General features: G+C 47.5%; 1 protein-coding gene across 11 annotated transcripts in view; it reads left to right on the top strand.

Moving 5' to 3' along the window:
• Window positions 1-14,785, top strand: part of camkk1a (calcium/calmodulin-dependent protein kinase kinase 1, alpha a) — a 236,466-nt gene that overhangs the window by 85,544 nt on the left and 136,137 nt on the right. For 8 of the 11 annotated variants that reach the window (XR_011883155.1, XM_072243529.1, XM_072243524.1 and 5 more), the window contains one exon: window positions 3,004-3,546. Coding sequence is in view for 9 of the 11 variants with exons in the window: in XM_072243529.1 (XP_072099630.1) it covers window positions 3,100-3,546 (447 nt within the window). In the remaining 2 variants the exon portion in view is untranslated. Of the gene's footprint in view, window positions 1-2,129; window positions 2,149-3,003; window positions 3,547-14,785 lie in introns of those variants that run through there. The other 3 variants (XM_072243530.1, XM_072243528.1, XM_072243535.1) reach the window with 3 other exon arrangements.

Below are 14,785 nucleotides of genomic sequence, written 5' to 3'. Positions count from 1 at the left end.
CTGGAAGCATTGCCTTTCTCAGGTACCCTTGTCTGGACCACTGTCCAGCATTAACATTCCTCAGCTCAGGCTGAGCTTTGGTAGGGACCAGGGCTCGGAGGCATCATTCAGACTGCGGGAGAGGTGGAACAGGCACCTAAACCAGTCGCTTGTGGGGGAAAAGGGGCCCAGGGGATTTTCACAGAGGAAGAAACTGAATGGTGTGCAGGAGGAAATTACAGCATAGGGGGAGAAGTCAAGTAAGGAGGCTGGAAAATGTGATGTTGGAGGGGATTTGCAGGGGAATCATGGAGAAGTTATGGGAGGGATGGGGGAGTTCTGGGGAGTGGAAGGTAATGATTTTCAATGTCCCAAGGCCACTGAACAATTGCACCATTTAGTAACAGTGCAAATACAGAGTGCCTTTGTAACAGTTTACATCAGCTGAAGGGCTTCCGATGAAAGTGACGAACACATGCAGCGGCCTGTCTTGGCCTTTCCTGGCAAACACGGTGTGAACCATTCCGTCCAGAAACAGGAGGCACAATGGCGACGTTAAAAACGGTCTGTTCAACAGCACAGTTGAGACCCCACACTATATCTCAAAAGGCCAGGGGGGGTGGTGTCATCAAAACTTTCCGAACTGAGAAGATCAGATTTGCTTTGTGTAACAGCGCAAAGACATTTGGGTCAGTCGGGAACTAACTGAAGGCAAACTCTCGGGGCTCCTGCCGCTGTCACAAGGAGGGAGGTAGCACGAGGAGCATTATCCCATCTGACCCAGGGGGAGCTGTGTCACTGGATGGCTTGCAGTGGTACCTTCGGTACAAATGGAGCAAAAGGAGCCTTCGTTTCATGTCAACAAGATACATCAGTAGCTGCACCAGGAATAAACAGAGAAAGCTACTCGTGTTCGTGCTCATCTCTTCAATATATTTAAAATGACATTGTTAATAAGCTGCATCTCTCTCTCGAGGCTTTGCATCTGAAGAGTGGTGATTATTTTCAAAGGCAAAACACATTGCTCCACAGTCAGCCTACACAGAATTTTAAAGTATGTTTTTAATTGGACTGTAATTCATTTGTGTGTGAGGAGCTGAAGACTGATTAGTGTCTTCACAAGCCAATGGATCTTGCCTGTTTAATTATTCTACCAGCTGGAGAATAAGCTCAGTAAATGGAGATTAAGCTCCAAGGTCATTAGAATACTTTGTAATGTCTGGCTTTCCCTCGTCATGGCAGTGTTATGTACAAGGTTTTGTAAAATACTGAACGTTGTGTTTATTGCAGGCTGATAGTGCAGCACAGATTGAAATTACATTGTGAATGTGCTGTCATTGGATGATAATTAATTACTAATAATTAAGTGGAGTCACAGTTGCTAGGAGTTCTCATCTTTATCACCGGCAAAATTTCAATGGTAATACTGGTAGATCTTGTTTCAAACATGTGTTTTCCATTTGGATTCTGTGTTTTTCCCTCAGCAATATGCTGTTCCATTTATCAGAGTATACATAGTTCTTCTGTTACTCATTCGGTGAATGTTTTTCTTTGCTGTTTTAATCCTCAATGTGTAAGCTTCTTTCATTCCAGGGAGGTTCTCTGAGAATGCATTTCTGTGTGATAACTGATTATGATTATCGATTGCCTTCATGCTTCAATTTGACAGCTGTTTATTGTCAGTTTTTTCTGAGTTGGCTACCTAAACTTCTTTTTAAGCTGAATGTTTCTTCCCAGCTTTTGAATTCTAATTCTGGTGGATTGTTGTCTCTGTTATAACCTTATTAATGTACATTTTTTTTTCAGGAATTAGTGTTTCTGTATGGTTAGATCCCCTTGTTCTTAAACCTCATTTGAGTCTCTTTCGATTAGAAGCTGCCAGTGCCTGGTCTGAGTTGCATGGGTTTTCCTTGGCGCTAAGCAGAGTTGAGTGGCATTAAGCCAACCGTGCCCTGGGTGGACCTTTTTACTGTGGTGGGGACAGTAGACTGTTGTACAGTGAGCAATGCTGCAGAGTTTTCCAAACTTTAACTCTTTGGAGACATAAAATACTGCTGAAATCAAGAGTTACCACAAAGCGCAGGAAGAACTCAGCAGATTTGTCAGCGTCCAGAGAAGGTCTTGATCTGAATAGATGCAGCTTCCCTAGCTGAGTTCCTCCGGTTCGTTGTATGTTACTTTAATCTTTGTTCAGTGCTTCACAGCTGGAGACATCATTAGAGCTCGGAATTCTTTGTGTTTTAACTGGATGCCCAGGGTGAACTCAGCAGCAGTACTGTTTCGCTGTTTAAAGTTTAACATGGAAAAACTGGGATTCAACTGACTTTGGAAAGCAGACCTTAAGGGCTTTGAGCTTTAGTAAGCAATCTGATTTGCTATTGATATATTTGGCACCTTCGTATTGTAAACTGAATGCTGGAAAGTCTTTGATGGGTGTAGACTCCTAACACCCATCATGTTGTTGTTTACCTTGATTTTTCAATTACAAGCACTTAGTTTCACCCTACGAGCCCATGAGCTCCTTTGGGAGATTTTAAACACAAGGTCAAGCTTGACAAATCTGCTGATTAATTAAAAAGTCTGCAGCTTACTCATTGGATGTAGGATGTTTTAAAGTGAGTTGTTCTTGAAATCAATGAAACATTGGCATAGGTCTAAGAAGATGTCCATTTATATTGACTAATTACATATGTGATTTATTGAGGCATAAATAGAGAAAAATTATTAAAATAATGTATCTTAATTGGGTAAAAGAATGAAATAAATTGCAGAGATATTGTCTCCTGTTGCTCTAATCTGCAGCGATAGCAGAAGCACATTCAATGATGAATAATTGGAAAAATATTTTCAAAACACAATCTGGGGGCTTTGCGAAAAGAACAGTGGAGTGGGACAAACCCAAGAATTAAAGGCAGCAAAATACCTCCTGTTGTGCTGTATTAATTAATGACAATTCCCTGCTATACATTGTAGGCTGAGCTTTCCCATTCTCTTTCTTCAACTTTAATTGATTCTTTATTTCAGCTCTGTAGGACTGGGGAAATCTTCTAAGAACAAGAATCTCATGAGAGTTGCGGTGACTTCCAAAATCGCTTCTTTCTGCTGGGTTCCGAAATTGTGATGATGTCAGCTGTGGAAAGGAACTCCGAAAACGAGGGCATGGAGATGGATGGTGTTGGAGATCCTCAGTCGGAAGACTTGGCTGTGCAGGTGGCTGCCGTGCAGGTGTCTGAGGAAGCTGCTTCTGCAGACATGGACAGTGTGAAACAGTCCTTGAAGCTCCAGGATCTAGACGACACAAAGGATGGAGGAAGCACTCAAGCCAATGGAATGGGCCACCTTGCTGAGGATCCCACCAGCATCCACAGGGCTACAAGCAGCATGCCAAAGAAGGTGGGTCCGAGGCCCAAACTTTCCAACAGGAAGCTGTCCCTCCAAGAACGTTCCTCTGGAAATAATCTCTCTGCCCGTGCAGACCTACCAAGCTATCCCTACTCAACTGGACCACTGTCATCAGCAAGACGACTCACCAATGAGTCCAGCCGGGTCAATATGGGCGATTCCCAGGTGAGTTAATCTTGTAGTTTACGACCAAAGTTGTTCCAGGCCAAAATAAAACACCATTTGGTGCTTAAAATTAATTTCAGAATTTGGAATTGGTATTTCTGGAAGAGAAGATTCAAAAAGGGTTATGACTTGTTAGAAGTTCCCAAAAGCCTACCTTTAAATGTGGAGAAGGATCTGGTGTGATTGTAGATATAACTGGCTCATTCAGAAAGGGGGGAGGGGTGAAAATATTTTTAAATTAAATGGGTCAGGATTTGACCTTCTTGAAGTAAGGTGAAGGGCACGGTCACCAAGATCTGAACAAGAAGTAATCTGCCCAAGGTTTGATATTGGTGCCAATCCACTTAAAATAGTAATGACATCTCTGAGGTACTGAACTCGGGAATGCCACTCCAGTGCAGGAAGCATTCAGTTGTTGGGACCATGCACATACATTTTCAAATCTTTGCTGTATCAATGTCATGCGGTGCGGGGGTGCAAATGTATGTACACCAACTGGGATCTCGGAAGTGGATCCTTCCCTCTGTGGGTATCAACAGGGCATGCCCAGTGCTGGGGGGTGGAATGGAATTGTCCCACAGTGGTGATTGACCTTGTACTCTTCAGGGTCTTAGAAAAATCTCATTGCAATGGGTAATATTTTTCAATGCCTTAATATGGTTGGTATAAAGTTAATGTTCCCCATGGTTGGGGAAGTGAAGATCAAAGGTAACCATTGAAATAAAGGGGAATTTTTCACCGTGTGGTGAACGTCTGGAGAAGCTGTGGAGGCTCTGTCATTGGGAATCAGTAGGTTTCTGCATATTGTGTGCTTACTAACTGCACCAACCAAATGTCACTGCACAGGAGAAACAGGACATTAGTGTGGTGTGTCACTGTCTTTGCGATCCCTGCATGACCCTATTCACAATGGTTGGGAAGGTTAAAACGAGGTCAGTTTTTCTCAGTATTCGGGCAGATTGCATTAAACCAGCTGTCACTACTTCAGTGCTCCACCTGTGATCTGTGGCAGAGAAACTCTGCCTGACTGATTTAAAGACCCCCTCAACGTGTGAAAATGGCCCTGCCTCGGGCCGCTGTGCTAACGTGGATTTATCAGTATCGCGAACTACACAGAAGCTGAGGTGCAGCAACAGAGAGTTTCTGTCCCATTGTTCTGGTTCAAGGCTTTTGCCGCTTGCTGTTCCCAAGCAACAGATAAATCACATTTGATTCACTCAGCAATGGAGAGGGCTGATGTGGGTGGTATAGTTAATGATGTGTATGTGGCATTTAATGATATGATATGGTCAACCCGCTGGCAAAAATGGGCACTTAGAAAAGTAAGTTTGAGAGTAGTGGTGAATATTTTTCAAATTAGAGGAAAGTATTCATCAGGTGTCAGTGTGAGGTCACAGGTTTTACTCATTATATTTATTAATAACCCAGATTTGGTTCCAAAGGCTGGTTTTGCTCATTTTATTTGATTTACTGAGGTATAGCGTGAAACGGTCCCTTCCAGCCCTTTGAGCCGCACCGCCCGGCAACCCCACACTTACCCTACTAACCTGTGGGAGGAAACTGGAGGGTCTGGAGAAACCACAGGCATTCCATGGGGAGGACGTACAGACGACATTGGAGTTGAGCTCCAGACTCTGAACGCCCGAACTGTAATAGCGTCGCGCAAACTGCTCAGCTACTGTGGGTTTCCAAATGTTCATATATCCTATACCAAAGAATCTTCTCCAGCAATTTCCCTACAACTGAAGTGAGACTCACCAGTCTATAGTTCTCCCTTGTTCCCTTCTTCAGTAGAGGTACAACATTAGCCACTGGCCAGTCCTCCGAGACCTCACCTGTGACTAGAGAGGACACACAGGTACTAGTCAAGGGACCAGCAATCTCGTCTCCAGCTTCCTTCAATAACGTTGGTAAATCCTATCAAGCCTTGGGGCTTATCCTCCTTCGTACTCATTAAGAGACCCAACACTTCCTCCTCCCTGACCTCTGAAACCCTAACGTATTCCTCCAGCTCAGATCTCCTGATCCTCCATGTCCTTTTCCTTGGTAAATAATGAAGCAAGGTATTTATTAACTACCTCACTCATTTCAGAATCACAATTAGAATCTGGTTTAATATCACAAGCATATGTCGTGAAACTTGCTAACTTAGTGGCAGCAGATCAATGTGATACATGATAATAGAGATAAAACAATTACAGTAAGTATATTTGTGTATTAAATAGTTAAATTAAAAATGGTGCAAAAACAGAAATAATAATAAGTAGTGAGATAGTCTTCACGGGTTCAATGTCCATTCAGAAATCGGATGGCAGAGGGGAAGAAGCTGTTCCTGAATCATTGAGTGTGTGTCTTCAGGCTCCTGTACCTGCTCCATGATGTAACAGTGAGAAGAGGACATGTGTTGGGTGCTGGGGGTCCTTAACAATGGACATTGCCTTTCTGAGGCACCGCTCCTTGTAGGTGTCTTGGATATTATGGAGGCTGGTAAACCAATTTCCCCCGGGATTAATAAAGTATGACTATGACTATGACTAAGATAGAGCTGACTAATTATACAACTTCCTGCAGCTTCTTTCTGTCCTGTGCAGTAGCCCCCCCATACCAGAGAGTGATGCAGCCTGTCAGAAAGCTCTGCGTGGTACATCTGTAGACATTTTTGAGTGTTTTAGGTGACAAATGAAATCTCCTCAAACTCCTAATTAGATATAGTTGCTGCCTTGCTGCCTTTATAACTACATCGATATTTTGGAACCAGGTTGGATCTTCAGAGATCTTGACACCTAGGAACTTGAAATTGCTCACTCTCTACTTCTGATCCCTCTGAGGATTGTTTTGTAATCCCTTGTCCTACTCTTCCTGAAGTCCATGATCAGCTCTTTGGTGGTCTTACTGACGTTGAGTGCAAGGTTGTTGTTGCGGTACCACTCAACTAGCTGGTACATCTCCCCATGTACACCCTCTTGTCTCCATCTGAGATTCTGCCAACAAAGTAGTTGGTATCATCAGCAAATTTCTAGATGGCATTTGAGCTGTGCCTAGACACACAGTCATGGGAGTAGACATACAGAGGGAGTAGAGCAGTGGCCTAAGCACACACCGCTGAGGTGCGCCAGTGTTGATCGCCAGCGAGGAGGAGATATTATTACCAATTCGCACAGATTGTGGCCCAGGTTCCAGATGCAGAGGCCCAGGTTCTGTAGCTTATCAATCAGCAGTGTAGGAAGGAATGTGTTAAATGCTGAGCTATAGTCAATGAACAGCATCCTGACATAGGAATTGTAATGCCCAGGTGATCTAAGTCCATGTGAAGAGCCATTGAGATTGCGTCTGCCACAGACTAGGATGCATTCTCTGTACTCAAGCAAATGTTTCCCCCTTTATTCTCGAGTGGTCCCACCCTCTTCCTAATTATGCTCTTGCTTTTGCTATATGTACAGAAAGCCTTGGGATTCACTTTTATCCTACTTTCATGGCCCTTTCTGGCTTTCCTAATTCCCTTCTTTAGCTCTTTTCTGGCTTCTTTAAATTCCTCATCTGCTCTGTTTGATCCTGACTTCCAAAGCTTTACATACTTTTCCTTTTTCTTTTTGGCCAAATTCATCACCTCTCTGAACATCTAAGGTTCTCTCATCTTCTCATTCCTGTCTTTCCTTCTAACAGGAACATTCCTTTCCTGTGCTCTGTGCAATTGATCTTTAAACAGCTTCCACATGTCTGATGTGGACTTGTCAGAGAAAAGGTGTTCCCAATTAATGCTCCTCAGTTCCTGCCTAATGCCTCATAATTTGCTTGACTCCAATTTAAAAGTCTCCCACAAGGACCATACCTATCCTTATCTATAGCTATCCTGAAAGTTAAGGAGTTGTGGTCACTGTTCACCCACTGAAAGGTCAGTTACCTGGCCAGGCTCGTTATCCAACACCAGGTCCAGTACAGCCCCTCCTCTCAGTCTGATTTAAGACACCTTCCTAGAGACACTTAATAAATTCTTCCCCATCTAAACCCTTTTCACTAAGAAGGTCCTAGTTTATATTTGGGAAGTTGAGATCCCCCATGACAACAACCCTATCATTTTTGCACATTTCCTTAATCTGATTACACATCTGTTCCTCAATGTCCCAGTGGCTATTGGGGGTCTGTAGTACAATCCCATCAGTGTGATCGCACCCTTCCCATTCCTGAGTTCCACCCAAATAGACTCAGTGTCTGACCCCTCCATTATGTCTCCTCTGATTGCAGCTGTGATATTGTCCCCACCACCCCTCTTTACCTCCTCTTCTCTCTTTTCTAAAATGTCAAAAACCTGGTACATTAATCACTCATTCTTGCCCCTCTCTCAACCAAGTTTCTGTAATGGCTACAACATCATAGTTCCATGTACTGAACCATGCTCTAAGTTCATCACCCTTACCCATAATGCCCCTAGCATTAAAATATACACACTTCAACCTCTCCGACCTGTCATACCTGTTATCTTGATTTTGCCTTTCAATACTTTCCCTGACATTTACCTTCCTGTCTGACCCTCCCTTACTGACCTGTGGCTCCGGTACCAACCCCCTGCCCATGGTCCATGCCGAGGAATAGTGAGGTAGAGTTCTTGGACTGTGCTTTGAGAGGCTGGTTATGGCAGAATTAACTTCTGTGTCAGTAAGGGCTTGGACCTGCTGCAGTTTGCCTATGGCCATGGTAGGTCTACAGTGGATGTGATTTCACTGGCTCTTCATGTGGCCTTGGGTCACCTGGACAATACAAATACCCATGTCAAGATGTTGTTTATTGATTACAATCATTCCTATAGTTCTGATCAAAAAGCTCCAGAACCTGGGCCTCTGTACCTCCCTCTGCAACTGAATCCTCGGCTTCCTCACTGGAAGACCACAACTGTACAGATCTGAAGTAAAATCTCCACCTCGCTGACAGTCAACACTGGTGCACCTCAGGGATGTGTGCTTAGCCCCCTGCTCTACTCTCTCTACACCCACGCCTGTGTGGCTAGGAATAGCTCAAATGCCGCCTTTAAATCTGCTGATGATACAACCATTGTTGGCAGAATTTCAGATGGTGATGAGAGGCGTGCAGGAGTGAGATGCATCAGCTAGTTCAATAGGTTTCACAGGTACATTTAATGTCAGAGAAATGTATACAATATACAACCTGAAATTCTTTTTCTTCACAAACATCCACGAAAACAGAGGAGTGCCTCAAGGAATGAATGACAGATAAATGTTAGAGCCCCAAAGCTTCCCCCCACAACTCCCCCTCCCATGTATATACAGCAGTAAGGCAACAGCCCCCACCCTCACCAGCATAATTGCATCAGCACCCCCACTGAGTGCTCGAGCGTGCAACAGAGCATCATTAAAGACACAGACTCTCAGTACTCCAAAGACTACTCGTTCACCCGGTAATTCGACATACCACAGGCTCTCCCTCTCTCCCTAATAAGTGAAAAAGAGGTGTCCCTATTTCACAGCGAGAGGGGAGACATAACAAACAATTTGCTGACTTACAATGTTAAAATTCTGTTGTGTTGCTTTTTCCGAGCTCTGTGCCTGGAGAGTCGGCATCATAAAGGCTCAGCTGTCTGGACACACAACCCCCGGCAGCTAACCCGCTGCTCCCGATGTTCCGTGTTCTCCCGCGACTCCTCGGTCAGGGGCACCAGTCTAGAGTCAGCTCGTCCCCAGAACCCTGAAGGCGCGCTGTCTCCCAGGCCACGTCCTTGGGATATTAAAAAGTGGCCAGTCGTGAGGCTCTGGGAGCAGGTCCTATTCCCGCAAAGAGCCAAAGTCAGAGTGCTGAAGCTGAACTCCAGGTCAGGGTCTTCAAAAGAACCCCCCACACCCTGAAAAGGAGAAAAAGAGATACCAAAGATAGAAATAAAGCAGTTTTCAAAGATGCAAGCAAAGGATTCACCATCTAGCAGCACCTTAACTTCGCCCCACCTTCACAGGAGTTGTAGCAATGACATTACACTCAATGTCAGTAAGACCAAAGAACCAACTGTGGGCCTTAGAAGGGGTAAGATGAGGGAACACACACCAGTCCGTAGAGGGATCAGAAGTGGAAAGGGTGAGCAATTTCACGTTCCTGGGTGTCAACGTCTCTGAGGATCTATCCTGGGCCCAACATAATTGATGTAGTTACAAAGAAGGCATGACAGAGGCTATACTCCATTAGGAGTTTGAGGAGATCTGTTATGTCACCAAAGACACTTGCAAATTTCTACAGTTGTACCATGGAGACTGTTCTGACTGGCTGCATCACCGTCTGGTATGGCGGGAGAGGGCACTCACAGGATCGAAATAAGCTACAGGAAGTTGTAAGCTCAGTCAGCTCCACCACAGGCACTAGCTTCCATTAGTATCCAGGACATCTTCAAGGAGCAGTGCCTCCAAAACGTGGTGTCCATCACCCAGGTCATGCCTTGTTCTCATTGCTGTCATCAGGAAGGAGGTACAGAAGCCTGAAGGCACACACTCAATGATTCAGGAACAGCTTCTATCCCTCTGCTATCTGATTTCTGAATTCTGGTTGTTGTGATGCATCTAGTGTGGTAGTGTAGTGAGTAATGCCGGTCGCCCTCACTTCCTGCCTGTACACAGCCTCTCCAACAGCAAGCCTCGTGTAGTACCTCCTCGCTGGTGACACATGGAAACTCAACTCCTTTCAGACTCAGGTCGAACTACAGAGGGCAGGGAGGAGGTCTGGCCCCTGCACACGTAGCACGCAGGCCCACTGCTGTGTGGACATGCCCTGGTACTCGTGAACCAGATCCCCAGCTATGGGTAAATATCCCCACTGCCTTGTGGGCAGCCTCAGGAGAGACAAAAGCTACGGGAATAAACCCAGACAGCAAATCCGGAATAGAGCGCCCAAGCTGGCTGGACGCCATTGAACATCCTTCCAGCAGCTCCTGCAGCCAAGCTGATGCCAAAGGTACTGCTTCATAAGCTTTCCTTCGGACCACACTGGTGAGGCCGAGAGGGGGTCTTGACGACTGTGCATCTCGGGATCTCCATACCTTCTGCCTAGGCTTGTGATGATGGTCATCATCACCCATTGCCCTTCGAGACAGACGGATGCCAACCATTTCCATATCTCATGGTGGAAGCTTGTCTTTAGGCTCCTAGACGTCCTGCTTGACAACAAGAGGGCATGTTCTGGATAGCGAGGGTCCTTAATGGAAAAATGCTGCCTTCCTGAGGTTCTGCTTTTTGAGGGTGTCCTCGACAGTGGGGAGGCTTGTGCCCATGATGGAACTGGCTGAAACTACAACCCTCTACAGCCTCTTTCGAGCTTCTGCATTGAGCCTCCCTACCAGGCAGTGATGTGAGCAGTCAGAATGTTCTCTATGGTACACCTGTAGAGATTTGCTGGAGTCTTTGGTGACATACCAAACCTCCTGATGAGGTTTAGCTGTCGATGTGCCGCCTTTATGATTGCATCAAAACCTTGAGTGCAGGAAAACTCCTCTCAGATGTTGAAGCACAGGAGCTTGAAGCTGCTCACCTTTTCCATTGCTGACCCCTCAATGAGGACTGGTATGTGCTCTCCCAACTTAACCTTCCTGCAGTCCACAATCAGCTCCTTGGTCTTACTGACATTGAGTATAAGGTTGTGTTTGTGTTGTCACTCAATCAGTATCTCCTACTTAGCCAGTTGAGATTCTGCCAAAACGAATGATGACATTGGCAAATTTATAGATGGCATTTGAGCTGTGCCGAGACACACAGTCATGAGTGCAGAGAGAGTAGTACAGTGCCCACCCTTGAAGTATGCCAATCTTGATTGCCAGTGAGGAGGAGTTGCTATTGGTGATCTGCACTGGCTGTGAGCCTCTGGTCAAGGATTCAGTTGCTGAAGGAGGTACTGAGGCTCACGTTTCAAAGCTTGCTGATTCGTAAGGGGGGAACGATGATGTTACACGCGGAGCTGTAATCAATAACAGCAGCCTGATGAAGATTTTGCTGATGTCCAAGTGCTCCACCGCCAAGTGGGGAGCCAGTGAAATTGTGTCTGCTGTAGACCTGTTGTGCTGGTGAGCAAATTGCCAACCGTCTCTGTCTCCCCTCAGTCTCTCTCTCTCCCCTCATTCTCTCTCTCTCTCTCTGTCTCCCCTCAGTCTCTCTCTGTCTCCCCTCAGTCTCTCTCTCTCTCCCCTCAGTCTCTCTCTCTCTCTCCCCTCAGTCTCTCTCTCTCCCCTCAGTCTCTCTCTCTCTGTCTCCCCTCAGCCTCTCTCTCTGTCTCCCCTCAGTCTCTCTCTCTCTCTCTCTCTGTCTCCCCTCAGCCTCTCTCTCCCCTCAGTCTCTCTCTCTCTCTCTCTGTCTCCCCTCAGCCTCTCTCTCTCCCCTCAGTCTGTCTGTCTCTCTCTGTCTCCCCTCAGTCTCTCTCTCTCCCCTCAGTCTCTCTCTCTCTCTCTCCCCTCAGTCTCTCTCTCTCTGTCTCCCCTCAGTCTCTCTCTCTGTCTCCCCTCAGTCTGTCTCTCTGTCTCCCTTCAGTCTTTCTCTCTCACCTCAGTCTTTCTCTCTGTCTTCCCTCAGCCTCTCTCTCTCTTTCCCCTCAGTCTCTCTCTCTGTCTCCCCTCATTCTCTCTCTCTCTCCCCTAAGTCTCTCTGTCTCCCCTCAGTCTCTCTCTCTCTCCTCTCAGTCTCTCTGTCTACCCTCAGTCTCTCTCTCTCTGTCTACCCTCAGTCTCTCTCTCTCTGTCTCCCCTCAGTCTCTCTCTCTCTCTCTGTCTTCTCTCTCTCTCTCTCTCCTCAGTCTCTCTCTCTGTCTCCCCTCAGTCACTGTCTCCCCTCAGTCTCTCTCTCTCTCTCTGTCTCCCCTCAGTCTCTCTCTCTCCCCTCAGTCTCTCTCTCTCTCCCCTCAGTCTCTCTCTCTCTTGTTCTCTCTCCCCTCAGTCTCTCTCTCTCTCTCCCCTCAGTCTCTCTCTCTGTCTCCCCTCAGTCTCTCTCTGTCTCCCCTCAGTCTCTCTCTGTCTCCCCTCAGTCTCCCTCTCTGTCTCCCCTCAGTCTCTCTCTCTCTCTCTCTCCCCTCAGTCTCTCTCTCTGTCTCCTCTCAGTCTCTCTCTCTCTCTCTCTCTCTCTGTCTCCCCTCAGTCTCTCTCTCTCTCTCTGTCTCCCCTCAGTCTCTCTCTTTCTCCCCTCAGTCTCTCTGTCTGACTCCCCTCAGTCTCTCTCTCTGTCTCCCCTCAGCCTCTCTCTCTGTCTCCCTTCAGTCTCTCTCTCTCTCCCTTCAGTCTCTCTCTCTCTCTTTCCCCTCAGTCTCTCTCTGTCTCCCCTCAGTCTCTCACTCTGTCTCCCCTCAGTCTCTCTCTCTCTTTCCCCTCAGTCTCTCTCTCTGTCTCCCCTCAGTCTCTCTCTCTCTGTCTCCCCTCAATCTCTCTCTCTCCCCTCAGTCTCTCTCTCTGGCTCCCCTCAGTGTCTCTCTCTCTCTCCCCTCAGTCTCTCTCTCTCTCCCCTCAGTCTCTCTCTCTCTCCCCCCTCAGTCTCTCTCTCTCTCTGTCCCCCCTCAGTCTCTCTCTCTGTCTCCCCTCAGTCACTCTCTCTCTCTGTCTCCCCTCAGTCTCTCTCTCTCTCTGTCTCCCCTCAGTCTCTCTCTCTCTCTCTCTGTCTCCCCTCAGTCTCTCTCTCTGTCTCCCTTCAGTCTCTCTCTCTGTCTCCCCTCAGTCTCTCTGTCTCCCTCAGTCTCTCTCTCTCTCTGTCTCCCCTCAGTCTCTCTCTCTCTCTCTCTGTCTCCCCTCAGTCTCTCTCTCTCTCTGTCTCCCCTCAGTCTCTCTCTCTCTCTCCCCTCTGTCTCTCTCTCTGTCTCCCGTCAGTCTCTCTCTGTCTCCCCTCAGTCTCCCTCTCTGTCTCCCCTCAGTCTGTCTCTCTGTCTCCCTTCAGTCTTTCTCTCTCACCTCAGTCTTTCTCTCTGTCTTCCCTCAGCCTCTCTCTCTCTTTCCCCTCAGTCTCTCTCTCTGTCTCCCCTCATTCTCTCTCTCTCTCCCCTAAGTCTCTCTGTCTCCCCTCAGTCTCTCTCTCTCTCCTCTCAGTCTCTCTGTCTACCCTCAGTCTCTCTCTCTCTGTCTACCCTCAGTCTCTCTCTCTCTCTCTGTCTTCTCTCTCTCTCTCTCTCCTCAGTCTCTCTCTCTGTCTCCTCTCAGTCTCTCTCTCTCTCTCTCTCTCTCTGTCTCCCCTCAGTCTCTCTCTCTCTCTCTGTCTCCCCTCAGTCTCTCTCTTTCTCCCCTCAGTCTCTCTGTCTGACTCCCCTCAGTCTCTCTCTCTGTCTCCCCTCAGCCTCTCTCTCTGTCTCCCTTCAGTCTCTCTCTCTCTCCCTTCAGTCTCTCTCTCTCTCTTTCCCCTCAGTCTCTCTCTGTCTCCCCTCAGTCTCTCACTCTGTCTCCCCTCAGTCTCTCTCTCTCTTTCCCCTCAGTCTCTCTCTCTGTCTCCCCTCAGTCTCTCTCTCTCTGTCTCCCCTCAATCTCTCTCTCTCCCCTCAGTCTCTCTCTCTGGCTCCCTCAGTGTCTCTCTCTCTCTCCCCTCAGTCTCTCTCTCTCTCCCCTCAGTCTCTCTCTCTCTCCCCCCTCAGTCTCTCTCTCTCTCTGTCCCCCCTCAGTCTCTCTCTCTGTCTCCCCTCAGTCACTCTCTCTCTCTGTCTCCCCTCAGTCTCTCTCTCTCTCTGTCTCCCCTCAGTCTCTCTCTCTCTCTCTCTGTCTCCCCTCAGTCTCTCTCTCTGTCTCCCTTCAGTCTCTCTCTCTGTCTCCCCTCAGTCTCTCTGTCTCCCACAGTCTCTCTCTCTCTCTGTCTCCCCTCAGTCTCTCTCTCTCTCTCTCTGTCTCCCCTCAGTCTCTCTCTCTCTCTGTCTCCCCTCAGTCTCTCTCTCTCTCTCCCCTCTGTCTCTCTCTCTGTCTCCCGTCAGTCTCTCTCTCTCTCTCTCCCCTCAGTCTCTCTCTCTCTCTCTCCTCAGTCTCTCTCTGTCTCCCCTCAGTCTCTCTCTCTCTATCTTCCCTCAGTCTCTCTCTCCCCTCAGTCTCTCTCTCTCCCCCCCCTCAGTCTCTCTCTCTCCCCTTCTCTCTCCCCTCAGTCTCTCTCTCTGTCTCCCCTCAGTGTCTCTCTCTCTCTCTCTCTGTCTCCCCTCAGTCTCTCTCTCGCTCTCTCTCTGTCTCCCCTCAGTCGCTCTCTCTCTGTCTCCCCTCAGTCTCTCTCTCTCCCTCAGTCTCTCTCTCTGTCTCCCCTCAGTCTCTCTCTCT

This window comes from Mobula birostris, chromosome 25 (genome assembly GCF_030028105.1).
Source record: "Mobula birostris isolate sMobBir1 chromosome 25, sMobBir1.hap1, whole genome shotgun sequence".
Classification (NCBI taxonomy): domain Eukaryota; kingdom Metazoa; phylum Chordata; class Chondrichthyes; order Myliobatiformes; family Myliobatidae; genus Mobula; species Mobula birostris.
The sequence above is the reverse complement of the archived record's forward strand: the minus strand, read 5'-3'. Positions and strand labels throughout refer to the sequence as shown.